The sequence below is a fragment of the Durio zibethinus genome, chromosome 6, assembly GCF_047325235.1.
Source record: "Durio zibethinus cultivar Kanyao isolate XHJ-2024 chromosome 6, ASM4732523v1, whole genome shotgun sequence".
Taxonomy (NCBI): domain Eukaryota; kingdom Viridiplantae; phylum Streptophyta; class Magnoliopsida; order Malvales; family Malvaceae; genus Durio; species Durio zibethinus.
Window position 1 is genome coordinate 33,838,806 of NC_143167.1, and position 27,332 is coordinate 33,866,137.

General features: G+C 34.2%; 4 protein-coding genes and 1 long non-coding RNA gene across 9 annotated transcripts; 2 read left to right on the plus strand and 3 right to left on the minus strand.

Annotated features, from left to right (window-relative positions):
- Positions 1 to 801: 801 nt before the first annotated feature.
- LOC111284773 (putative uncharacterized protein YDL057W) lies at positions 802 to 3,369 on the plus strand. Its single transcript, XM_022873703.2, has 7 exons — positions 802 to 976; positions 1,075 to 1,193; positions 1,330 to 1,412; positions 1,715 to 1,836; positions 2,169 to 2,333; positions 2,713 to 2,806; positions 2,910 to 3,369. The coding sequence occupies exons 1-7, from the start codon at positions 817 to 819 to the stop codon at positions 3,094 to 3,096; spliced, it is 930 nt and encodes a 309-aa protein (XP_022729438.2). The 5' UTR covers positions 802 to 816; the 3' UTR covers positions 3,097 to 3,369.
- A 24-nt stretch (positions 3,370 to 3,393) lies between these two features.
- On the plus strand, positions 3,394 to 7,691 carry LOC111284772 (putative uncharacterized protein YDL057W). 2 transcript variants are annotated; one of them, XM_022873701.2, is made up of 10 exons: positions 3,394 to 3,755; positions 3,873 to 4,475; positions 4,962 to 5,014; positions 5,103 to 5,190; positions 5,299 to 5,417; positions 5,555 to 5,637; positions 5,825 to 5,946; positions 6,387 to 6,551; positions 7,086 to 7,179; positions 7,338 to 7,691. In XM_022873701.2, the coding sequence occupies exons 2-10, from the start codon at positions 4,400 to 4,402 to the stop codon at positions 7,537 to 7,539; spliced, it is 1,002 nt and encodes a 333-aa protein (XP_022729436.2). In that variant the 5' UTR covers positions 3,394 to 3,755; positions 3,873 to 4,399; the 3' UTR covers positions 7,540 to 7,691. The 2 variants fall into 2 exon arrangements, with proteins under 2 accessions (XP_022729436.2, XP_022729437.2); XM_022873702.2 differs by lacking the exon at positions 3,394 to 3,755 and having other exon boundaries at positions 4,399 to 4,538.
- A 390-nt stretch (positions 7,692 to 8,081) lies between these two features.
- Positions 8,082 to 8,796, minus strand: LOC149518601 (uncharacterized). Its single transcript, XR_016343243.1, has 3 exons — positions 8,754 to 8,796; positions 8,294 to 8,383; positions 8,082 to 8,195 (listed from the first exon to the last, which is right to left on the minus strand). It is a non-coding gene; the product is annotated as an uncharacterized LOC149518601 (long non-coding RNA).
- Positions 8,797 to 11,234: 2,438 nt separating this feature from the next.
- LOC111285989 (cytokinin dehydrogenase 3-like) lies at positions 11,235 to 14,094 on the minus strand. 2 transcript variants are annotated; one of them, XM_089763386.1, is made up of 5 exons: positions 13,141 to 14,090; positions 12,537 to 12,664; positions 12,139 to 12,414; positions 11,771 to 12,039; positions 11,235 to 11,673 (listed from the first exon to the last, which is right to left on the minus strand). In XM_089763386.1, exons 1-5 carry the CDS (start codon positions 13,748 to 13,750, stop codon positions 11,376 to 11,378), a joined length of 1,581 nt encoding a protein of 526 aa, XP_089619512.1. In that variant the 5' UTR covers positions 13,751 to 14,090; the 3' UTR covers positions 11,235 to 11,375. The 2 variants fall into 2 exon arrangements, with proteins under 2 accessions (XP_089619512.1, XP_022731468.1); XM_022875733.2 differs by lacking the exon at positions 11,235 to 11,673 and having other exon boundaries at positions 11,767 to 12,039; positions 13,141 to 14,094.
- Positions 14,095 to 22,318: 8,224 nt separating this feature from the next.
- Positions 22,319 to 27,278, minus strand: LOC111284938 (translation machinery-associated protein 22-like). 3 transcript variants are annotated; one of them, XM_022874067.2, is made up of 8 exons: positions 27,060 to 27,267; positions 26,893 to 26,976; positions 24,759 to 24,823; positions 24,557 to 24,638; positions 24,406 to 24,473; positions 24,239 to 24,322; positions 23,518 to 23,569; positions 22,544 to 22,684 (listed from the first exon to the last, which is right to left on the minus strand). In XM_022874067.2, exons 1-7 carry the CDS (start codon positions 27,205 to 27,207, stop codon positions 23,552 to 23,554), a joined length of 549 nt encoding a protein of 182 aa, XP_022729802.1. In that variant the 5' UTR covers positions 27,208 to 27,267; the 3' UTR covers positions 22,544 to 22,684; positions 23,518 to 23,551. The 3 variants fall into 3 exon arrangements, with proteins under 3 accessions (XP_022729801.1, XP_022729798.2, XP_022729802.1); XM_022874066.2 differs by lacking the exon at positions 23,518 to 23,569 and having other exon boundaries at positions 22,319 to 22,684; positions 27,060 to 27,278; XM_022874063.2 differs by lacking the exon at positions 23,518 to 23,569 and having other exon boundaries at positions 22,319 to 22,684; positions 26,893 to 26,973; positions 27,060 to 27,272.
- Between the last annotated feature and the right edge of the window lie 54 nt (positions 27,279 to 27,332).

The following is a 27,332-nucleotide window of genomic DNA, read 5'->3' on the forward strand; positions in this document are numbered from 1 at the left end:
GACAAATTTTTTCAGTAAGAATAATTTGGAGGGGATAAAGACTTTTAAGAAATTTTCCAACTTCTTTTTAATAAATAGTACGGCATGAGGATGAATCCAAATGTTAAAAAGAAATTAATTTTTGAGATACAATAATACTACATTTTTTTTTATAAGGAAGTTCACAATAGTTGCAATCATAGTTTGGAGATTTAAAAAAATTTTATAACTAATGAGATTTAAATTTTAAATTTATTAAATATTTTTAAAAAAATAAGTATATGAATCAATAATTGCATGCTTCATGTATATTAAATAATTAATTCAATCAACAGTGATATAATACAAGTTTTTATGCCAAAATGGCATTGTTTTCATTTTTTGTCTTCTCTTATAATAACAAGTGAACTAATTATAGTTTTAACACATAGTAATTGAGAAAAGATCCATATTAATAAAAATCAATTAGATTATATTTTATATTTAAAATATGAATTTTAATTTTTATATTTCTTAAATATAATAATCAATGCCAAAAAGTACTGGAATCTGTTGGGGAGGTGAGTTCTGTACTTACTGTTTCTGTTTACGTAGCAGATCCAATCTCACTCAGCTTGTCAGGCTTATATTGAGCCCGATTTATTTTAATTTCTTTCCATGGGCCAGGCTGTACGTTTTTTCTGTTATACTCTCCGGTCTTCAGTTCTTAATTTTAACGGCCTGTCTTGTCCTGGCCAGTTATTGGACCAATCGGCCATAGCCACGACATTATTGGACCTTTGCTGCTGTCGCGTAAGAAGTAAGAACAAATAAGAAACACTGAACAAGTACAAGGAAATGGAAACTCTTGCTTGTAATTTTCATTCATTTATCTTAAATTCATCAAATTCTCAAACTCTCTCTTCTCTTAAATTTCCTCTTCACCAGATACACTCCATCTCATCAGCAACAAGCTTGAGCTTGAGGATGGCTCACCCTCACTCTGCCCAAAGTCCAGGTCACCTTTAATCCTTTTCTTAAATTTTGTTATGATTTTAGTTTTTTGAAGTTAATTACTTCAAAGAATCTTGGGGATTGACCCTTGTTATATTTCAGTGATTGAGCAACAGAGAGTCATAATTCCAAACAAGCATGGAGAAAAACTTGTGGGATTATTACATGAAACTCGGTCTAAAGAAATTGTAGTCTTATGCCATGGATTCAAATCCACCAAGGTTGGTAAAATTTTAGTTGAAATCTTTGATCATATTTCTGTTCATATTAATTAAGAATAAGCTTGGGCGTATAATACTTAAATTATTATTGAAAATATGGGTTTCAATCCCACTCATAAGTCAGCTTGTTCTCCAGGCTGATCGTACTATGGTGAACCTTGCTCTTGCTTTGGAGAAAGAAGGAATCAGTGCCTTTCGTTTCGACTTTGCTGGAAATGGGTAAGTGACATGCTAGGGTACCATGCCATAAAATGCGACTTTTGAGACTTATTGACTAACTTCATGTTTTCAATTTCCTACTTATTTGGAGATTGCCTTCTAGTTATGGAGTTTCTGTTGCATAACCATTTCATGGCTATTTAGATCATGTTGGATACCAATTTGATTAGGCACAGTGAGGGTTTGCAAATATTGATTCGATTTGCATCAAGTGGTCTATGTTCTTAATGTCAGTCTTGGAGTTCTGGACCTTTCCGTTTTGCTTCTTATTATTTAATTACTTGCGGCTTTAAACATTTCAGAGAAAGTGAAGGTTCATTTGAGTTTGGTAACTATTTGCGAGAAGCTGATGATTTACATGCTGTCACCCAGTACTTTTGGGGGGCAAACCGCATGATAAGTGCAATACTTGGGCATAGCAAAGGTAAGTGGATTGTCCTAGGGATTTTGGTCATAACATTTTGATCATTCATTGATAATTGATGTTACAACTGGATAGAGAAAAAGAATACCTCAACTTGGAGTAGCTATCTGTCATATATGACAAGTATAGTGTAGGAAGGAATATTAGACTCCATGTTCTTTTCCTGTTGAATTAATGAGGCTTACAAAGTCTCTAATCTGCTTAATTAGCTTTGTTCAGATACAGTTTTCTTTCTAGCAGCTTAATTACTATATTTGATGCCATAATCGAGTAGCAAGTTATCATATTTACACTCTTGCAAGTGCTGTATAACTAAGATAAGATAAATGCAGGAGGCAACGTGGTGCTTCTCTATGCTTCTAAGTATCATGATATCCACACAGTTGTCAATGTTTCTGGCCGCTATGATTTGAGGAAAGGCATTGAAGAACGCTTGGGAAAAGACTTTGTGGACAGAATTAAGAAGAATGGATTTGTTGATATTAAGAATAAGACAGGTAACTTTTGTTTTTCTTCAATAATTATAATAAGAATAAGTTCCTCAGTCCTCACTGTTGTTTGATGTTAATTGATATTTAAGTTACTGGTCCTTCCAACTTAAAATGTCATTCCCTAGAAGTGTTCCTTTTGGCTGCATCACCAGTGATGAAACTAATTAATCTGCTTCCACCAGCCTTCTTTTAGCTTTTCGAATGTAGTAAATGAGATGTCTAAATTCTTAATAGGTTTGATCATGAATCAAAGTTGCACGTAAAATGGTGGCATATCAAGATGTGATGCATCTTCTCTAATTGATAAGAACCCCCCCCCCCCCCCCCCCCACCTTGCTTGGCTTCATTTCACGTTGACTGAGAATTTGGAATTTTATGTCTGTAGGAAGTGTTGAATTTCGTGTGACTGAGGCAAGTTTGATGGATCGCTTAAATATAGACATGCGTGAAGCATGTCTTAAGATCCCTGGAGAATGCAGGTTAGAAAGAATCACATCCATCTAGAATTTCGTGTTAGCTAGTGTAATTTTCTAAAGTTATTATTTGTATAAAAAGCATTTCTCATTCAGTGTTTATATACAGGGTGTTGACAGTCCATGGATCTGCTGACAAAGTAATACCTGTTGAAGATGCATTAGAATTTGCCAAGATCATACCTAACCACAAATTACACATTGTAGAAGGAGCTGATCATAACTACACTTGTCAACAAACTGAATTAGCATCTATCGTTTTGAGTTATTTAAAGGCAGCTTTACAGCAAGACTAGGGCACACCTAATTACTGGGTACTTTTTTTGCTAATAAGCAGATGGAATGTTTCCATTGTAAGATGTAGAAATAGCATATACTGGTCATTGCTCTTTTATGCGCTTGGAGACAAGTCTATGTACATAAGTTGGCATTAAAAAGGCATTTCAGGGTTGTTACCAAGTTAGCTAATTTAATCCTGGTCGGGACTCGCAGTTTGAAAGTTTTTTGTGATCTTGGTTGTCCTTATTATTTAGAAGCTTTAATATATTTTATTAGAAGTTTTAATTTGAGTTTGTTCTTGCAAAAATGAATAGAATGATGGGTCATAATGAAGCCATCTTTAAATTAAGTGGGGTCGAAAGTGCAAGGGTATATAGAATTCATGGGTTGGTGCCCTGCAATTGCCTGAAAGGAGACACTAAACTTCAGCATCCTCTCGAATTCATCGGTGCCGCTGCTGCTGCTGCTTTTAAGCATCCAAAATTTCAAGCCTGAGTCAGGGTGACGACGACGGGGCTGGAAACCAACATCGCAGCAAGCATAACTAATATTCCCATTGGCTATCCCAAGACATTCGTATTTATATATTGCTGTTGGAAGCTGGATGACACTGGCCGATCTACCTGATCAGTACTGTACTGGTGATGGTGTCTGTGTCAATTGGAAATTTCACTAGGTGCCTAGTATTTTCGGATAATTTGTACGCAGCCCTGTCAAAGTAGACAGATTTCCCTTTCCTAGGCATCTCAGGCATACCATCTTTGACTGAAATTTGAACTTGTTCCAACTCCAGGTCATGGAGGAAAGCATGTTGCAGTAGTAACAATTACTACTTGGGTAAAGAAATTCAATTACATTGTATTGGGGAGTAATGCAAGGATCAAAGGCCAAAGCAACATCAAAGGAGTGGGAATAAAACCGTGGAAGTGGCAAAAATTGCTCGGTACTTGTAACTGAGTGATGTTTTAGATACCAATTTGTTGTCTCTAATACGCAAAAGCCTGTTACAACATTCCCTTAAATCAGATGTAGGAAAACACTTAGAAACCCATCAAACTAAAGCAGGGATAAAGGAACCTATGGTTGTCACGCCAAATTGCTGTTAAGAATAGGAGCTCACCAGGTGTGCAACAACAGGTTGTTGATTGGAGAATTTCGGCATTCCATAATCATCCACCACAGACTGCCATGCTTTGGAAACGCATCTGAATCCAGCAACAACTTTTGGTGACAGCCTGCGTAGAATCTCAATTATCAGGTCATTCGGCATCTCAGCACCATCGTTCTTCTCCATCATTGGCCCCCGCTTCTGCTTTTCCAATGCCAACCAATTATATGAGCCAGGAAAACCTATTTCCTATACAATTCCCAGCCCGTCAAGGATTGCTGAAGGGCGGTAATTTGCCATTTTTTTTTTCTTAAACCTCTTTCTATATAATTTTATGTACTTAATATTCAGGTATGTTGCTCGTTCTAATTTTTTTTATACCTGTTTGATTCTTATAAATTTTTAAAATTAAATCTTAAAAAACAAAGATCAATAATAAACAAAATTATAAATTTGAAAATATCGATATAAAAATTAAACCATATTATAAAAGTACTACTCCTACTAGTAGGTATTTTATTTAATTTTGATTTTAAATATTAATTTAAAAATAAATTCACATAAAACTGTGATTTTACATAAATTTTAAAACATATGAATCCAACTTTAATTTGACTAAACCTTACCACCTCAATATAATAATTTAAACCATTTGTAGGCTTGCTTTGTTAAGTTCTAATAAAGAAAGAGAGAAAATTAAAATTCTATATTTTATTTTATTTTTTTAAATTTTAATATATAATATATTTGATATACGAATTTCTGTACCCACAGCTCCTTTTATCCAATTGCCATGGCCTCCTTATAAACAAAAGAAAAAGGGAGAGGTAAGAACGAATGGACACTATCGCCTATAACTTTCCTTTATTGCTTTTAAATTTATCAACTTATTATACCAAATCTCGTTTTCGACAGGTTAGCTTCATCTCATCCGCCAATCGCATCTCCACAGCAGAGTTAACGACCTTGAGGATGGCTTGCTCCCACTCTGCCCAAAACCCAGGTCCCAAATTAATAGTAGTTCTTATGAAAATTTATGATTCTAATTTTTTATGTAACTTTAGAAGAATTAAAAATAAAAATTTTTGACCATTTTTTAAATATATTTTAGTGATTGAGCAGCAGAGAGTGATAATTCCAAACAAGTATGGAGAAAAATTGGTGGGTTTGTTGCATGAAACTGGGTCTAAAGAGATTGTAATCTTATGTCATGGTTTTAGATCCAGCAAGGTTGGTAGTTATGAAGTTGGGTCCTTTCCATCTCTTTTTACCCTGCTTTAAATCACAAATTTTTTTGACTGGAAATGTTTATTTATGTAGAAATAGTAGTAATTTATGGAAGCTCACTTGGGTTATTTCTACTTCAGGACTACAATACTATGGTGAACCTTGCTGCTGCTTTAGAGAAAGAAGGAATCAGTGTCTTTCGTTTTGACTTTGCAGGAAATGGGTGAGTGGAATTTAAAAATGTCATTTTGGAGGTTTTATGAGGTGGCTTCAATTGCATTTGACAATATTGTTGTATCATATATGGTGTATTTCTTACTTGTCTATGTCAATCTCTGGAGTTGTGGGTTCTGTTCACTTTGTTTCATATTTTCATATTAGTAATTTAATTGTATCATAACACTTTTCAGAGAAAGTGAAGGTTCATTTCAGTATGGTAACTATTTCCGAGAAGCTGATGATTTACATGCTGTAATTCAACACTTTTCTAGGGAAAATCGTGTGGTGAGTGCAATTCTTGGGCATAGTAAAGGTGAGTATCCTAAGTGTTTCATACATGAAATTTTACACACTAGTTAAAATAGAAAGTGATTCCACTCTGCACAGTCGAAGTTGGGTGTAAGTTTTCTAAGGAAAACCAAGTTCATAAAAGATTATATCTTCATTTTCATTCTAAACAACGAGTTATTTTCAGGTCTTCTTTTTGTTGGATTTTAGCAATGTATCTTTTGGTTATAATGCTTTGACTTTTGGTCATTAATACAAGGAAGGAATATGTAACCAAGCCAACATTTAGAGTATATTTTTGTTTCTTGTTGACTTAGTGAGGCTTAAGTGTTAAGCCTGTCAGTTAACTTTGCTCAGGTGTGATTTCTGTTTACTTAATGTGATAATTGGCTAATAAGTCTTCATATGAATATTACCCTGTAATGTATCTTTTGGTTTTGTATCCCTTGAATAATGTAAATGCAGGAGGAAATGTGGTGCTTCTCTATGCTTCTAAGAATCAAGATATCCGTGTTGTTATCAATGTTTCTGGTCGCTACGATGTGAAGCGAGGCATTGCAGAACGATTGGGAGAAGAGTTTATGGAAATAATTAAGAAGGATGGATACATTGACGTTAAGAATATGACAGGTAATTGTTTTTATTTTGCTGCCATGATGTGTTTCAGTTCCTCACTTTGTTTTGTTCATGTCTTTGTGTGTCCATCAAGGGTCTATTTGTTGTTTGTTAAGTTGAGCATAGCAGAGTCCTGATTGGATTTTCCGTTCAGTTTAAATGTTACTTAAATGTATCCAGATAGGATTGTGGCCACATAATCAGTGATGAAGACTGCTGTTTGCAGTGCTCTGCTGCTTTTGGTATCCGAAAGAAAAGGAAAATAGAAATTGTGCATTAAAAATGTAAAAAATTCTTAACAATTTCCTGGGAATAAAAACATTGCTTGTAAATGTGGAAAGCTTAAGATGTTCTACTCAATCAACTAGACAACAATCAAATTAGGGATATATCCTTCCAACCTACCCTACATCACCAGCTCTCTCTCTCTCTCTCTCTCTTGGCCCTTGTATCTTGCTTGGTTGCTCATTGCTGAATTGCTCTTATTCAATCTTGTTTGTATGCTTGACTGGCAACTTTTCACAGATTAATTACATTTTATTTATCTAGGAGGTGTGGAATACCAAGTGACAGAGGAAAGTTTGATGGATCGCTTAAGAACAGATATGCATGAAGCTTGCCTTAAGATTGATAAAGAATGTCGGTAAGATCAAAATCTGTAGGCTACTAAATATTGTTCTTTTGAGATCACTGTTTCTTCACCTATTCATTGATCTAGCTTTAGATCATTACATGTCATTGTAAAATGATTGAAAATACTAGTATGTCATTTTTGCGTTTATTCACCAATCTTAATTTCAGGGTCTTGACAATCCATGGATCTGCTGATGAGATAATTCCCCTTGAAGATGCATTGGAGTTTGCCAAGATTATACCTAATCACCAATTACACATCATAGAAGAAGCCAATCATGGATACACCTCGCATCAAACTGAGTTGGCATCAATTGTTCTTAACTTTATAAAGTCAGCCTTGGAGCAAGACAAAGTTATTTCGAAATAGGCAGTTTTATGTGAACAATGGATAAGCTTTTCATTTGAAATTCTTCAACTTGATGTTGGGCATTTAAATTTTTCTCCTCACAACAAACAAGAAACAGGTGACTGGTGGAATATTTCAGCAATGTATAAGCCCTGCAGCTGTTATTGATCTCAGTTTACCAGGGAAATGTTACAAGAGCATGCCTAGTTGGATCTCGACCACTCCTACTATTTGTGTTTTTGAGCACCCATTTACATGGAGTGCGATAGTGAAGAAAGCCAGTTACCAGAACATCATGTTGCTTCAAACCAATAAAGAACACAGAAGATTGGAGAAAAATAAATAAACGAACCTTTTGTTGGCTCAACTTATTTACAGCATAACTAAAAGAACCTACAAGCTACAAGCTTCTAAAATTTGATCATACCCTAACACTTCGCTGCACAAAAGGGCAATTACCAAATAATGTTAATGCAAATAACAATTCTATGATCTCCATTGCTAGATGGCCTTTCCCTTGTTCACTGCCTGGAATGTAAAAGCATGTCTTGTTAAAATTTCTGGTGCGGCCATGTAGAATCAGAGGTGGAGTAACTACTAAACTTGTCTTTCTGGCATATCGTCCTTTTGCTGATGACCATCATCATCGCCAGTGTCGTATGTTTCTAGATATTCCTCTTCACATTTGTCCGGGTTCAAAAAAAAAAAAATGCATTTGCTATCACAATCAGTGCATGGGAAACATACCATCCTAACATAAGAGTAAGAAACCTACTTGACAGGTTTCGACATCAGAAAACTGAACTGAGACTTAACCTCGTAATGGCCAGTCACGGCTACAGGAACCATTCTCTTCCATTTCATCCTGTTGCGATATCATTGAGAAAGAAGAGAAATATAGATTATCAATGACTATCGAGTGCTGTGAAGTGTTGAAGAGTTAGCACTATTGAGTAATAGGAAATTCCTGTTTTCGATATCAACTGAAAATTTTAGGAAATTTAAACAGTCATGAACATACATTCGCTTTAAATACGGAATGAGATGTCTCATTAACAAACCAGATAACAAATTAATTGTATGTTTCCAAAAATTTTAGGGGCTTAACAAAACATTGCCATCAATATAATTACAAAGTATTTTTCTCTTTTCCTTTTCATAAGAGAAACAATAACATCCAATTGATGGGAAAATAACTTGAAACCATAAAATATCTTATTTGTAATACTTGAAACCTTTCGATATCCCTTCCATAAGCTTGAGCTCTTCAGCCATGAACTCACGACCTGACCAATCTTTATACCGTGAAGGGAACACAAAAATTTTTCATATCATACTGGTAGGGATTCTATGATGCTGAGCTTACATAGTATGGATCACTGACCAATAACAAGCTGCCACCGCAAACGTAGATGCTAAATATGCTCAACCCTTAATATAGCGCTCTTCAAAAAGAAAAATAAGGGAGGCCCAATTTGAAGCCCATAGTGATGAGTTTGGGGTGCGGACAAGCCTATTGGTGACCTCCGGCTCGTAGGCCCATCATTTCTGGCTTGAGCCATTAAGGAGTGCAGTCAAGCACCTTGGCCCTAGAAATCCAGACTCTGTCGTTACTAAGAAAAATTAGCATCACAAGTTGAAGTGATACTAATTTATATAATTGTCACTGCTTTAATTTTCAGTTGAGTAAAGTAGTTTTGTTAATTATTTTCTGTAAGATAACATTATTTTGGAATTGACAGATGAAAATAGTTTTGAAAGTCATTAATGTTAAGAGGAAATAAATTTCAAACAGATAGGAACACATTGTAAATGTTTATATAGTAACCCATCAATATATAATTGATTGAGCCAAGCCAACTATAACTATCTATAGTTTCTTAAGCAAATACAATTTTTTTTTTTTTTTGGATAGGTTAAAATCTTTGAATGCTTCAAAGTATCGAAATCGAATCGAATCCCTGCCAATAATTACTCTCTACTAATTGATTAATGATTTTTGTACGGGATGAGTTGGAAAATGAGAGACAGATTTGGACATGGATTTTATCCAGGAAAAAGAACACAAAAACAAAACACGTGTTTCATATCATATCATATGAGCTAGATAGGATAGCTGGCGTTGAACACAAAGGAACGAAGAAGCAATGGAGTATGGGTTTTTTTTTCTGTCTTTCTTAGTATGAATTTTTTATTTTATAAATAAATCAAAATTCAAAAATAAAAAAAATATTATAAATATTAAAATTTAAATTACGTATTTAAAAATTTTGTAAATAAATAAATGATGAAAACTTGTGATTTTCAAACATAGAAAACGTGTACGTACCCTCGATCTCTACCTCCAATGAGTATTTTAATAGTATAATATACTATTTTTTTTTTTTGCATCATCTAATTTTTTTTGAAAAAGATGTCAATAACTTGCAACATTAAGTAATGGTGTTGGAATTTAGACTGTAGCAAAAGAAGAATGAAAACACGAACAAGCTTTTATTGATAAAAAAGTCAAAAATGATGGGGGAGGGGAGCAGCCAAATTGCTCATGTTTCCTTGTTTTGAGCACTATGCGTTAAGAGTTGCCAACATTCTGAAACATTATAATAAGCTAACATTAAAAAAAAAAAAAAGAAAGCAAATTTTTGGGGTTTTCTTTTCATTGTGATTCTTGAGGGCTGCGGCTAGGATATTAAATTAATAATATATTTTAGTTAAAAAAATAGTAATGTATTTTTTAATCAAGTGAAAGGGAATATGAACATTTTAAAATTTAAATTTAAATTTAAATTTAATTAATTTAATTAAAGATCACACATAACAGATTGACTTGATTTTTAAATTTAAGATTGTGATTATCTTTTGTTTAAAAAAAAAAAAAACCCTAAAAGCTTTACTCTTTTCCTAAGCCATGTCTAGCTGCCATGACAAAGTTGTATGGTCTTTAATTGATGTGCCTTTTATATACTATTGGAGGCAATGGTGCCTACCACACCAATCATTCCCCTTAAATTGTTTTTTTTTTTTTTTTAATCTTACTTTTGTTGTGGTCCATTTTTTTTTTTAATCTTACTTTTGTTGTGGTCCACATATAAATATAGGACATGTTAAGTTCTCTAAGCATTTGATAACATTCATTTGCATGGTGTAATATGAACTTAATTCCGTTTTTTCTTTTTAATTATATATGGAATCCTTTCATTAATCTAATTATAAGGTTTGGATAAGAGTTATATAAACTAACCAATATTATATCTAATTCCTACCAACCTTATCACTCCAATTTTTTTCAATTTAGTCCACTTAGTTATAAATGATATAGTCCAATAATATTATTCTGATTAAATATTTAAAAAGGTTTACATTTTAAAAAGAATATATAGCTGGAAAAGGTTAAGAATGATGGAATTTTATTCTTATTAAGAGGGACACTAGATCAACATAGAAACCAACCAAACTAATTAATAAAGGATGAGGGAAACCCTAGAAATTATTGTAAGAATATTATGAAGATTAGGTTCTAATTAGGATTCTCTTATTAATTTACACAAATGCATGCACATGATATATATATACTTTGTCAACAACCATCTGATTTATTGATAAACTATTAGATTTTTAGTTATAATGATTAGGGATCAATCTTTCATAATCTAAAGTAAGATTAATAATCGTTATTATGTAATTGTTGCAGAGAGACTAGATAAACATAAAGCCAACCAAACTAATCAATAAAGGGTGATGAAATTATAGAGATTTTTGGAAGAATAATATGAAGATTTTTTAATTATAACAGGATTCTCTATTATTATTTTTGCACTCCTAGTATCCCTAAAAATACGAAAAAGAAAAAATAGGACTTAATTATTATTATTGAAAATTCTCTGTCCTGGTGACAATAACATTTTTGGATCAAATTGAACTTTTCTCTGTTGAAAAGTCTTCCATTTTGAGCCAAAGTGGTGAATCCATTCTTCCTTGGTAGTGTACTGAGGAAGATACTGCTTAACCCCAATACCAGCATTATAACAAAACTGCATTATTTCCTTATTTTGATCATCAAAAGCTTCCCAATCATCAAACCCACTTGAATGCAAAAATCCTACCGTGTAGATAATTTCTTCATCTGGTATAACAACTGACATCCTATCATCCCATCTGCCAATATCAATACAACAACAAAATATGAATTTTTTTTTCCTTAATTTGTGAAGCAAAATGAAAGTATCATCAAATTTTAATTAAAAACACTTACTTTTTTCTGTTAATGGGGTAAACAAGGACAGGTCCTGTCGTAATGTTTCGTTCAAGGACAATGCCCTTGAAAACACCATCATTGAAATCTGCTATCTGAGATTTGGGTATAAAAAGATTCAACCATGGATGTGGAACATTCCATAATCCTTGTGACTTAAGTTTCAGCTCTCCACTTCGGACTCTATTCAAGAATTCTACATATTGGACATCTTTTTGGAACATAAATCCAGGCATGTAGCTTAAACCTTTCAAAAGCTGTTGCAGCTCCTATATATAAAAAAACATATGCAAATTCATTATTACCCTATTATATTCATCCATCATATCTAATTTTATAGTAGAATGGTGAATGTGATGATCATTTACCTTGTCCATTGTGTCTTTGGTTTGATCATCATAATGCTTGACAACTTCAAGACAGTAGATAACACGATGCTTGGTTATCAAGGAGATTATTTTCGGGTGATCTGCGGTTGGGAAAAAGGAGGATCTCCAGTTATCCGGAGAACCTTGATCCATCAGAAGTGAACCTTCCAAAAAATCAAGTGCTTTTTTGTCATTCCTTCCATTTTTCGAGATCAAAAGCTCTTGGTCTCCAGTAAAAACAGAGAAATCATTGTACAACATTCGTACCCACTTAACCTGTGAAACCAATTCACCAGAAAAGGATCAGGGTCTCAAAATGAAAGTGAAGTCAGAGATGAACATTAAAAAAAAGGGTATAATGGGGCTAATTAATAAGGTTGTTTCGATGTAATATTTACCCTTTTTGGTGCTGGCTCAAGTGGAATTCTTGCTCTGGTTATTATCCCAAACTGGCCTAAGCCTCCCAGAACAGCATAAAAGAGCTCTGAATTCTTCTTTGGGGAGCAAGTCAGAAAATCAGCTTTTCCTAAATTGAAGAGACACAAACCTAGCTCGTAAGTAACTGCATGCATGCAAGCAAGCAACAATAGCACTCCATTTAAACACGGTTTGGTGAAATCTACGTGCCTCAGAAATGTCCTGACATGAAATATTTATGTACTAGAATATGATAATTGATGAACTGATGAGACGAATCAAATTACAGTGACATTATATATATGATTGTAAACAGATTGGAAAATTATGAATTTCTATGAAACGTCTGACTAGATAGGGGGATGATATGACCGCCGAGTGAACTTTTTTTGTCCATGGCTTCCTAACCGTGGGACCCTGGACAAATACGTATCTAGAAATTTTTTAATATATAGGTTGGCAGGACTGCATTTAAATGTATAATGAGATCAACCACCAGCTAATTTGTCTGTTCAGGGATTTTTCAACAGAGAAAGAAAAAAGAATGGTGAAAAGGAGAGAGACAGAAGAAAATTATAGTAATACCTGTTATAACATCCATTTCATAGACATTACTGATCTGAGGACCATATCGAAAGGTTTGCCCACTGATTCCAGCATTGGAGAGTGTCCCACCTACGGTTAGGTACAAATAATCGGTCCAGGAAACTGGTGCAAGTCCACGTTCCAATGTGGCATTTAGCACATCAATCCAAAGCTGTTCGCCGCCAACATCTGCGTAAAACCCGTCGGTTGAGATTTGGATTCCAGTTCCGTTTCTATGCTTCTTCATAGATGTCATGTCTACCACGACCCCATTATTGACCATGGCCTGGCCCCTCACAGAATGGCCGTGACCTTTGGCTGCTATGCTGAAAGGAACTGAATTAGTGTAGCTGAATTTTATGAGGGTAGCAATGTCTTCAGGGGATGAAGGGTACAGAACTGCTTCAGGAATGGTTTTTACAATGTGACCGAAATCTTGAGAGGCTTGTTCAATGGCTGAAGGATCAACAGAGAGTTTGCCTGCAATATCAAGGGTTAGGAGCTTTGGTGAAATATGACTCCAGGGCTTTGATATCCCTATGATGGACATCAAACGGCTTAGAATGAATATTGCCGTGAAGTACGCTGGAATTGCAAAACTCACAGCCATATTTTTATGGGTGACAGAATCAAAAGCAGTGAGAAATAATTAAGAAAGAAAGCGAAAGCAAAAAATTGGTTAAAGAAGAGGGAAAGAGAAACAATTTCTCTACTTTTTTTTTTGGTTTGAGTTGTCTTATAGAGAAGGTGAAAGGAGACTCTATATATATATATATATATATATATATAGAGGGTGGAGGAAATTTTGCATGAAAAAGATGAAACTTGGTGAAGTGAAAAACAACGTCGCTGTCTGATGGCTATTAACCAGTTAAGCCATATGTTATCGAAATTTCAAGGACAAATTAAAAGCCTTGGATCCATTTCATGACTTACTCGTGTCAAAGGAAATAAATAATTCATCTAAGACGTGTTTATTGTGTTTTTGTTATGATATAATCATCAAAGATTCCAAGTCATATAGCCTCAGCAAGCCACCCACCCTCAGATTTTCTTCTTTCTTGTGGGGCTAGACTGTTTCAAGGAGGGCCAAACCCAGTTCATTCCAACCGTCTGATCATGATCTGATGGTCAATACTAGTCAATCATGGGTCAATTGTGCTCATACCAAAATTTTTTACGTCTTCCAATTCGATATACAAAATTGTTAAAAAACAGTATTCCTCTTCCTAGTTTAGGATGCGAGGTTGGTCAAAATTAGGTAATCATCAAAATAATCTTCAAGATTTACTTATTTATTTATGTTTTTCTTTTGGAAGAAGTCTTAAGAATCAAGGCATTTTTCGTGTTTGGATTGGAGATTTCATATTGCAATTAGTAGAGTTTTAATGAGAAATGAGAGAGTGGAGACATCAGCCAGATTTTTCTTCTTTAGAAGATTTGGTTTGTTTGTATCTTAGGCTACATGTAAATCGAAATCAAGTCAATTTGGGACCATTACTAATAATCCAGCTGCCTTAGTTGTCACATTAATTGAACTCACTTTTGATAAATTAATTAATATATCATCACTTCATTTTTGTAAATTCCATAAAAATTCAAAATCACTATAAATTAAACTTGTTTTAATCCCAAATTATGCTACTAATTACCAAAAACTCTTGAATTATTGTTCTTTTAAACTTTCAAGAGCTCGAGAAAAAATTAATTAAGCCTAAGTATACATATAAGAATGTCTAAATTGCAACTTGCATGCATTTAGAAAGATAGTACTAACATGTAGCTATAGAACATTAAGGGTTAGGCTCTCTTCCATTATTTTTTAATATAATTTTAATCATTATTTATAAATATGATTTTTACAATTTATAAGTTGTAATGAAAGTATTGAAAAATAATAAAAGAGAGCTCAACCCAAAAAACAATATCATGCCATGCAAACCAAAAAATATACAATGAGGAAAAATCAAACACAAGAATTTGAGCCTTCCCATGTATTATTTTGCCATGGTTTGCAACAATTTCATCTTTGGACGGAATCAAATCAGGAAAATTATATATGCTTAATCAATAATCTTTATGTCAAGAAAAGGTAAAATTAAATTAATTATATTCCTGTTGAGCATATTGATATAGTAATGCATGAAATGGCCAAAATTAATTAAATAATTATTAGGTCCTAGATTGGGTTTGGAATTCAAGTATAGACTAACAAAAACATACATTGATTCAAAGGGCAATCTTTGACCTAAAGATCTTACCAGTACGAAGACCTATATCAGATAGCTGACCCTTCAACATTCATATATGAATTCTATTAATAATATATTATTAAGAAATGTAATCTTCAACATTCATGTGCAACATGCGGTTGTCTAAAATATTAATGCCTTGCTAATCAGAACAAAAAAAAAAATATAATCAAATGTATAAGAAGATCAATGTCTTTTGAAGTTGTTTTTAAAGTGATCATATAAACATTGAGGAACTATCATGAAAACAACTAAACATGCCATCCCACATGCCAACGCAGTGATTGTTAGGTTTTTATACCTAACAGATGACAATGAAAAGAAGAAGAATAAAGGTATTGGGTCATGCCCACATATAACATAGAAATTTGGAATAATAACTAAACCATAAATAAATATGCACCATTCAAAAAGAACAAAAAGAATTGAATCTATGATTTAGTTCGATTAATTTATATAATTATTTTTAAAAGATATGTATATAATATCTAAAAAAATTGAAAAAAAAAAAAAAAAGAGCTATCTTCTAATTCCTCCTCTAAACTTTTGACTGTATTTTCCAAAATATGAATTGCTTGAACTTAGACTGCCGATTTATGATTGATGTCATCAAATTCAAAACGCATAAATAAGCTCATTTCAATCTGTTTAATTTTCCAAGCTATGAAAATGTGAGAAATTCTTTGAACCTTTTGGACTAAAATAGAATGTTTAAATATTGTGTAATGGTTTTAGTATTCATCATAATTATATATGCTTTTGCCAGTGGTGTAATTATATTTTAATTACAAGTATATGAAGTTGGAGTAGTACAAGTTTGTCAAAAGTGGGGAAGGGCCAATTCAGATTCTCTGGGTGAGTTGTTTATTAGGGATATGCTGTGAAAAACACCCCCAATGAGTTTTAAATGTCAATATGATTCTTCATGATGAATGCTTCTGGTACACCACAAAGAAACGGGGAGACTGGGAGAGAGAAATAAGATGGGTTTTATGAGTCTTGGTGATGAACGATGAATCATGAGTGACAGAGCCAAAGCCCCCCTTCCCCACCATTGCAGAAAAACATAGGTAGGGACCATGTGGGGTGGGGGGGCTATTGTGAGATACTGAAAATCTTTACGGGGATCGAAGCCAGCACACAAGATCACGTGGTCCAAACGACACCATCCTTGCCCTTTTGCACCGCCAAAATCTATGTCACTCTGATTGCTCACGTACAGCTTTTGTATCTACCCATACGTTGCATGAAAAAAGTACTCATAATAAGCACTTTCTTAATTATGTTTTCTTAATTACGCAGCATAAATTGCTCTTTCTAATGATCTCAAAAGTCGCTAAAAGAAGTCATTGTTTGATTCGTACACTGTTAATCCGTAATAACTAATAATATTTTTGTATTTATTTATTCAATTAACAAGATCAATTTTATGATCGTTAAATCAATATACCTCTTATTATAATATCATTATACATGAGGATCGATATTTAGATTCTTCGTCACAAAGAATTTGTTTCATAACGTGACTTCCAACTTGTTTAAATCATTAAATATAATTTATATTTATCTTAAATTACTAAATGCAAACTTCAATTATTTATAAGATTTTTATTCAAGTTTTACATAAATTTATTATTAATTATTTTAATTACGTTATCATTTTTTCTTTTATATATAAAATAAAAAATATCTAAATACGATATGAATTAAATATTTTTTTTCTTACAGTTTCTTTAGTATTTTATTGTATATTTCCTTCTTCATTAAACTTTTAAACATTTTATTGTTGACTTAAGTGTCAAAATGTTTTTCGAAGAATCAATTTCGATACTCTTTAACCATATTTTCTTACTGCAGGTTTAAACTTTCCCTCACACAATTATCATATCACTCCCTTCCAACTAACATCCAAAAATACAGTCAATAAGTATATATTTAAACACGAAAAGAAAGTCACTCATCATCGAGAAGGAGAAGAAGAAGACGTGAGGAGAAGGATGATGGCTGAAACAAAGTCTTTTGATTGATGACAGAGAGAAAGGCTAGCTTTTGAAGTTAGCATTTTTGTCTTTCTCTAGTTTTCCCATTCAACTTGCACTATTACATAAATTGTCATCTTCACTATGGAAAAGTCGACATGGACCATCATGAATATGTCCAGATCATAAAAGATTGCTGATAGAACAAACGAAGAACTTAGAACCTGTCGCATAGCCACAACATTGTTGGAGAAATTTCCAAGGAATCGATTAAACCAAACGTTTGATTCAAAACAGTCGAGGGGATAACAACAGAAGCATATATATCATCCTGATTAATGAAAGGGAGTGTTTTAAACGATCCCGAGACTGGGTGGTGGGATGGTTAGGTCGGGAAGCTTAAGCTGTCCGTGCCCGTGGCTGGAAGGGTACTTATTGGGCACCGAATATAATCAAAAAGTTTGACAAAACGACCCCACTTGTGAGTGCAACTTGCTCAGTTTTTACATGAGCTCGTGCTTTGGCTCTGTCGGTACTATGGGGTGCTTTACAGACACAGATTTCGAGCAGACAAGATGGAAGATACGTCCTAGAATAGGATCCAATAGCCCCCGCCTTCAATTCCTAGCTAGCGCGTGAAAATATTGCTGCCTCCTCCAAGCCAGTGACATTGATCATATCCCAATTTCTTTTCCTTCATGAATATGAAAACCTTAATTGCTATAGTAAAACGTGAGGTACTTCCATAGGACAGGAGATCAGCTTTTCTTTACAGCTTTGAGCTTTCTATACGTACATTCATCTCTGAGTTGTTATCATCTACAACCAATAATAGCTTTTTATCTAATTTCGAGTAAAATACATAAATTATTCGTGATCTTTTTTGTGTACTATTATCTGACATTATACTAATAGAGCACAAGCTTAATTAGTGTTCCCACAGTGCTTAAATGTAGAATTAATCTATCGAGAATCCTATCCCATTGATTTCAAACATCAACATCTCATTGAGGATCATATATAGGCCACAGATAACATAGGAATCTCTACTTTTTAGAATATATCAAATAATTAGCTAAATCCCAGATTTTGAACTTTTTTGGAGCCCTTAATTGAACTAGCTAGCAGGTCTTAATCACAGTATGTCTATCCCTGTGCATGGAAGAAATGAACTCCATTATTAAATTTATCTCTTCTGATCATATGCATTCTGTGGTCAATTTTTCCAGTGCTGCGAACGTCAATCTCCTTTCCCAGTATCTGCTATTGGATCTTGGATGATGATCTCTCATGATAATTGATCAATCAACTAGGTTTTTTCAATTGGGGTCCCACTCTAATCGGAATCAAAGATAAAAAGTACTATTGGATCTTGGATGATGATCTCTCATACATGATAATTGATCAATCAAAGTTTTTCCAATTGGAGTCCCAGCTCCAATTGGAATCAAAGATAAAAAGTACTATGTACTAATTGGATACTCTATTAAAGCATCCTCGTCCTGCTACTACCTCAATCTATCAAGCAGCCATACTCTATGGACACTGCTTTTTTCTAGCAGAAGCTGTGAAGGTCATGAGTAGCAGATTAATTTTTTTTTAGCTATTGCCTGTCATTGTACTTACGTTTGTTCTTTAGCGACCATTGCCAAGTCATTGTTCCATCCCCCTAGTTCTACTGTTTTACAGAATCCTGTTTAATGATCCCAAGGATCAGCAAGATATGAAAGGAGCAAAGCTTCCAATTCATAAGATTTTGGAGGCAAAGTACAGGGGAGTGAATCCTTGCCGTATCTAGCTCTGAACAACATAAAATGGGCAGAACTCAAATATTTATCTAATACTACCAAGTAAGCAAAAAATAATAGACTAGAAAGGACCATGTCGACAAAAAAACAAAGATAAACAAAACCAAAACATCAACCAAGGAGGAAGGAGATGGGAAATTGGCTGGTTGCCATCCCGGAATGAAGTTTGAATTTGACTGGGTATGGTTCATCTTTGGGGCAGTCTCTGGATGAATAGAATGTGAAAATGGAAATCAATCTAACATCTTACTGTATCATGCATTCAAGTCAAACTTTTTTTTAAAAAAAAGGGTTTGCTAACTAGCTAGCTCTGATTTAACTAGTAGTTGGTCATTTCTACAATTCCATGGTGGCCTCTACTCTAGCTTTTGTGAATTTCCCTCATCTTTCATGGGCACTACTTTGTGCAGTGTCCAACGGGGGAGGGTAAAGCCAATGCCAAGCAGCCTGGATCCATCATTTTATCTAATCAATTATTTTGCTCCCTACTCCTCTTTCTCCAGCTGGATTAGATCACTCATTTCCAAAAGGGTGTTTGCACATAGGGCACCAATTTCCACGGAAGACACCGACATTTGCCTAATTTTCGGTTGTGGCCTAATAACCAAAAGGAATTTATAATTTTCTAAACTTTCTGCAAAGAAAAAGGTTTTTACAAGCATGTTTAAGATATATTTTTTTAATCTTACAATTATTCTCATTCTGTCACATATTGTTAGTAGGAACAATTAGCCTAAACAGGCTTTTGAAGCTAATGAAATGATTTGTTTTTCTACTTTCCACTTTCAAGCAAGTGTTATTTTTTTGAACTGTTAAGAGTTATTACATGAGGGAATTATTTCTACTGTTTCAGTCATTACCCATAAGTTACTGGTCCTTGAATTCAACAGAGAAAGTCTGCTTCTGATACTTTGATTGTTATATGCGACTGGAGATGCAATGCAATCTCAGACAAGGCTGTCATTTTGGCATCGCATAAACAAACAAGTATCTGATTTGCAGGAAAATGTTAGGATATGACCGGGCAAATAATTCATTCAAGGGACTGTACTAAACTTGATTGACAACACTACTTCACCTGATACAGGAAAAGAGTAAAGAAAAATGCCATCTAGATTTCACCCCAGAAGAACAAAACATCTTGCAATAGCCCAAAATACATCCTGCAGAAAAAATTTGTGCTTAACTGCTTATAATGCTAATTTTCTAACAAGATTGTGTAACAATATATGTAGAAAAAAGGGTGCCTATGAAAATGGAAAACTCTAAGAACATTTCAGAATAAATTATTCAATCTTTTAGAGAAGAGAAAAATGTTGGAAGCAAGCATCATATTCCCTTTGGGGGTAATGATGAGGCTGAACCCTTAATTCTTGACATATTCCACAAAAAATGGTGCTTGAATATTTCAAATAACATCATTTCAATGGATTCTTAATGTGATTCGCAACAGATGGGACACAAAGAAAAAAAATCAAATGCCATGATAGAGACAAAAAGAAAAAAAAATTAACTTGATGTGTGTGGGACATCTTTGGTGTTGAAAATGCTGCGCTATTGGGAAGCAGTTTGAGATGTGGACATGATCAACTCGTTCAAGGGAGAGCTGTCCCAAACATGCTTTGAGCTCATTTCATATATTTCAAGAGGAAAGGAAAGAATGAAAAGAAGAAATGTGTTCACACTAGCGTGAAAACAAAATGTTGGCTGGTCTGGAGTCTGGACCAAGCTACTAAAGAGACGATGATGATGACGATGATGATGGAGATAAGGTGGAAGACAGTAATGACAAAGCTGAAAAAAGATAGCCAAAATGGCGAAATTAGCTGCATGATTAGACTAATTGACTTAAAAATTCTCCAAAACATCAGCTTCCCTTTCTAATGTAAATTCAGAGCAGTAGTTTAGGAATTATCCAACAAAAAAAAAAAAAGCAATAAAACAAAGCGAAAGGTAGCTGAATCAGATTTGAAATTTAGTCACAACTATCAGATGATGAGATTGTTAGCCCCACTTTTATGCCAAATTAAAAATAGCTCTGGTCCCCCAATATTTTGCCCACATTATTGCAATCAATTAGCTATTGTTTTCCTTCTCTGTCTAGATTAAATAGATGTAATTTCTTGGTGATATCAATCTTTTTTTCTCAGCCATTTCTTCTGAATGTTACAAGGACAATTTTGATAAGGTTTCAAATAAAACTGCCAGGGATAATTTTCATTTGCTCAGCAATCTTATACATGACATCAGTTTCCAACTCTAAAGCTCAAGGAATCTGGGAATCATGTAAAGTTGCCAAGCAAAAGAAAGTTAGAGAGAGTCCTGACATTCACCATAAAACAATGCCAAATGAGATCATCATCACAGCTGATCTATCGAAGTGAACAATATATAAGATATTGTAGAATGAAGAAAATCCTCTAGATATTGTAGCCAACTACTCATGATTCCATATCAACATCTAGAATGAAGAAAGCAATACAGTCCAACTAGCAATGTAGGTTTATTAGATCAATTTATTCATGAACTTTAACCCCCAAACTACTGCAATCTCAATATCATTGTAAATACTGAATATGTGCTCTAAAGTCTTTTTCACCCCGGTATTTTCCTTCAAGCCATTGATTATTAATTCTTAGAGACTAGCTTAGAACCCATCCCAATCAAACCAAATCCACAACATTGCACAAGGCAGCAGCAAATGGCACAAAATCCAACCACAGGCACCATCAAACCATCCTAGCCATATATAGACAATGACTGCCCACGCCACCACCACCTCTATATCACATGGATAATATCCATCTCCACGTGGTTGTCCACTCATGCAGAGAGCACCTTTATATCATTGTGTCACACACACAGTTGATTCCTAGATATATTGCTATCATAGTTCATATAGCAACATGTTTTAAATCTACATATGACTACAGAGTCTCCAAATTGTGTCGAATCTTGATTCCAAAGAAGATAGAATGGTAGGTAACTAAATAGAAAGTCATTTTAGTTGACAGAAAACTCTTATCATACACACAAGATATTGATATTCCATGGGAGGCACAAACAAGGGCAACATATCAAAGGCGGCACAACACACAGAGACGAATAAAGTGTGGGAAAGCAAGTTCATCACGACAAATTAAATAGAATCTTCTTAAGGAAATTCTACTCTGAATGCAAAATAGCGTGTACACCATTGGTAGCTGCCACTATACAGACCGTATCTTTGATTAAATGCAAATAAATGTTCATTTCAACAGCAAAAACTATACTATTTCAGCAAAAGAGTAACAGGTGACTCTGAAAGAGGGAAAAGGTCTCACTGCCTGTTGAATTTTGTCAAGCAGCACATTTCAAATTGGCAGGACGGTACATCTTACAGAGTCCCATACTCAAAGGGGAAAGACAATACTGCAATCCCTATTATGTATCCGCCCTCATTTTAAAGTCAAGCAGCTGAAACCTTTTTTCCATCCTCAATAAAGAAAATTGCAGTTTCTGGGACCTAAGGAAGAAGGGAAAATTGAAGTTGGTTAATAACTGTATCCTCATTACTGACCAATAACTTCGTTGAAGAAACTGTAGGAGATGTAGACAAACTTACCCTGAAAAAACAGAGGGCACTCAAGGCAAAATATTTAATGAAGATATAGAATCATGGAAAAAAAAAATCATCTCAACCTCTCTTGAAAACTTTACCAAAAAAAACCTTTTTTTCAACAAATTTAAAAAATCAATGTTTTCAAATTTTAGTTCTAATCATCAATTTATAAAGGAAAAGAACGGATATCTAATTGCTTCGTTTTAAAAAAACTTAAAAAACACCAATTTTAATTGGGTTGTGGCAATTTGAAAAGCACTTACAACCTTTTTTATCTTAGCACAAAATTGCAAACTAAGTACAAATACAAGAAAAATTTAAGCCTTGAAGCCCTCAAGGTCTTCATCAACACATTATAGGTTTCAATATTACTCAACAAGTCCTTATATCAAGGTTTCAGAGGACTTCAAAACACTGTTTCCTCTTTCCAAGCTTTTAAGTTTTAAAAGAAGAAAATCAAATATAATAACAAAAGTACACTCCGTTTTTGTTTCTTTTACAAGTCAAAATTGACTATATCCAAAAGAATTGCAACAGAACTCAACAGCAAGACAGGTTTCAGCAGGTTTACATGTAGAAGGAACATCCATTAAGAACAGCAATAATAAATGTGATCATAAGCATGGCATGTTAACCAAATGCAAAGTCTCATTGCATTGATTTTCCTATCGTTTTCCCTCTTGAAGGCATGTTTACTTTGTGACAACAATGGAAAGGAAGAAAAGGGTCTCACATACAGTTTACACTGGCCAATTTAGATGCTACATTAGCTTATTTGGGCAGAAAGTCCTGATATAAAAAAGGATAGCCTGCATTATAGGATACAATTTGGTTTGATATAAAGAGAGATAGACTGCTTTTATTTATTTATTTCGATACATAGACTGCTTTTATTTTGATATAAAGCAGGATGCATGCTTATTCTAGTTTGGCTGAACTTCTTAGAATAAAGAGGAATAGCCTGCTCTATAGAAAGTTGACCATTGAATAGGGTTGGCAACGGATCGGGTCAAGGCGAGTTTTTGCTCGCCCCGAACCCAACCTGAATTTTTTTTTCATTTTTTATCCGAACCCGACATTGTATAAACAGTACCTGACCTGACCCGAAATTAATAAAATATTATTTTTTAAAATATAAAATATTATATTTTAAAATATAAATATATATATATAAATAAATAATTAAAAATAATTTTTTATACAATATTGAATCGGGTTGGGTTGGGTTTACCTAAAACCCGAACCCGACCCAACCCTGATTTTTCCTTAATAATACTTGATCTGACCCAAAACCTGATTTTCAAAAAAAAAAAAAACCAACCCCATGGGGTCGGGTTGGAACCCGCTGGTTCCGGGTTGGCCTGCCAACCCTACCATTGAATATAAAACAAAGAAATGGAGACACATTTGACCCCAACATAAAGCATTATAAGGGAAAGAGAATGATAGGAGTATTACATTAGGCCAGGTTTCTGTGATGAATTCCACAACGTCATATGATATGTCTCCTTGGACATCAATCTGTTCCTTGTCATTTGGCCCCTAAAACCAGTAGAAAAACATAGGCCATGATGAGATATTACACCAGAAAAAGTTTAATAGATATTCTCTGCAAGGTAGTGCACCTTAACAACAGAGGCTCCTGTAGCAAACTTCTTTCCAAGTTTCTTTGAAGCATCACTTAGTTTTACACCTGAACCGAGTTAAGCATGACATGAAATGGGAATGTTAACACCAAATCACACTTTAGAAAACAAGAACTAGCATATGGCTTACCGAAAAGTTCCAGGCCTTTTACAGTGGTTATACATTTACGCTTGTTACGCACAACCTTTTCAATGACAACTTCTTGCTTCTCCTACATAAGAAACAATTCAAATTTCAGTTCTAATAAATTAACTTGACATGTCTACTGAACATTACATGATTCATCTCATGTGAGTGACGTTTGTATGCATTGAAGAGTCTGTGATTATACTTTCTTTTTAATCTTCCCCCCAGGAAGACGTTTAACTTCCTCTTGCTTAGCTTCCGAACTACCACCTGCAGCCCAAGTAAGTAAAAGAGGAGTGAAGAATGCCATTGTATTGGAAATTAAGCAAAAATAGAAAGTATGAAAAGTGACAAAATTGATGAAAAACACACTGGCACAAGCAATTTGGACAATATGCAGAATGTTCAATCCTAACATGAGGCATGATCATGTGCATGTATGTAAAGGTTAGCCATTTATAAGTATGTTTGAACAAGCTAGGGTAGTTCAAACAAGGTATTAGCTAAGTGAGCACCATCCTTTACTCCCACATAACTAACCTATTTCACTAAATACAATAACACCTAAAAAGCTTTTCCAGGAAACTTTTATCTACTTTTTGCTACACTAGACTCTCTTTTCTGAAAACTGCTCTCCAACTATTAGTCTCTTACAATCAGTCACCATTTGGAGTACGGTAAAAGAGAGGAACTTTTTGCAAAAGATTTTTGCAGGAAGTGCAACGAAATCCATAAATGTTTTTAAAATTTTAACAGTTATATTTGCTATTATCAGTTTAGTATTCTTCTTGGCTTGAAAGTGATATCTTTGACCCTTGAAATGTGGAAATCTTTCCAATTAACAATTACCATCTGGTAATAAGACTATGTAAACATCTGAAATTTTTACTCCAATATTATCAAAGCATGCCTTATAACTATGGGATTTTTACATCCCAGAAACTATTCTTTTTCTAGATGACCAACCTCTATGGCAGGTATAAAATGTAGGAAAATATAATGTTTCACCCTAATCTTTCTTGTTCAGGGGCAGTAGAAACAATGAGATATTAGATCAGTTATTCATTCAACACCCTGCTCTTACCACACCAACATTAGCATGTCAGCTTGCTAGGCACCAGCCACCGTACAGGCGACAACAGATAGTTGGACAAATTTGAACTTTGCCTTGCTCTCAAATTTTACATCTCAAATCTTTCATTTACAATTGCCATGTACTAAACTTCACCCACCAAATCCCTTTTCTCTTTTTTGTTTTTTCAGCAACCCATTATTAACAATCAAAAAGAAATTGAAATTACTTGATAAAGTCAACAACTTAAGCATCTTGTGATTCTAATTGGCCTACCAAATTTCACTATTAACCTAATCCAGCTGCATGCATAACCATATCATTACAGCTTCACCCCCCATCTTTCAAGCTCTTAGGCCAAACTCCAAAATCAAATATACTACATTACTACACTAATAAACTCAACCCGTCTAGTTTAGGAAGAAAAACACCCTACTCACAGGGCATGAGCGACTCGGATAAACTGACACATGATCGAATGGATTTACTATTTTACTCACAGGGCATGAGCAACTAGGATAAACTGACACATGATCGAATGGATTTACTATTTTACTAAATGCGAATCTTTTTCTGTTTTCAAGAATTATTGGAATATGATTTACAACAATAAGTTTAATCAACAGCAACATGCCTTTAAAGCTAAAGGTGAAGTTGTATAAAACAACTATAAGGCCTGCACTGCCATATGGAACTGAGTGTTGGAGTGTTAAGAAATAACATGAGAAGAAAATGAGCGTAGCTAAGATGAAGATACTTAGATGAATGTATGGGAAGACTAGAAAAGACAAAATAAAAAAACAAAGAGATTTAAGGAAAATTAGGTGTAGTCGGAAAAGAGAAAAAGATGAGAGAGAGACGTTTGAAATGGTTTGTATATGTGAAATGTAGATCTATCTCTATATCAATTATGAGAAATGAGTTTCTAGATTTAGCAGAGACCAATACTATTAGAATTAGACCACAAAAGACGTAGAAGCAAGTAATAAAAAATTATATGATTATTAAGGAAATAGATGAAAAAATTATTGTTGACAGAAATGAGTAGCCAAAAAGAATCAAAACTACAACCTAATATGATTCTCTTTTTTGCCCTCTTATACAGCTGACCCAAAGTTATGGCATATATGGCTTAGTTTGTTGTTGTTGTTGTTGTAAGTTTAATCAACAGCAAACAACAAATATAAATTTCAAATCAAATTTGATATTCAAATCGAAAAAAATTATAAACTTAAGTATGTAAAAGAGAATTACAAATAAAATTTACCTGCAGCAGCGGCAGCATCAACAGAAGAGATGCCAGCGGATTGTAATTGATCAGCAACTTTATCAGCTTCTTTAGCATTGGCTGCTGCACATTAAATTTGAGCAAAAAAAAAAATTTATATAAAAAACAAAAGATTGGTTTCAACGGCAGTGATTAAAGGGCGTTACCTTTGAGGAGATCCGGGTAAAGGTCGGGTGCGTTTTGGATCAACCAGGGCTTGCATTTGTCAAATTCGGGTCCGAATTCGCAATACTCTGCGGGTAAACCACACACTTGACAGTATAGTACGAGGACCGGTTGGGGTTTCTCCGCCATTAGACCGCCGCCTCAATGATTCAATTCTTCTGTCGCTTCTCTCTAGGCCGTGTGGCTTGTTAACTTGTACGAAAGCGCTAGAAAACGCAGCGTTCCGAAAAAGCAATTCGCTTGAAAGATGCGTT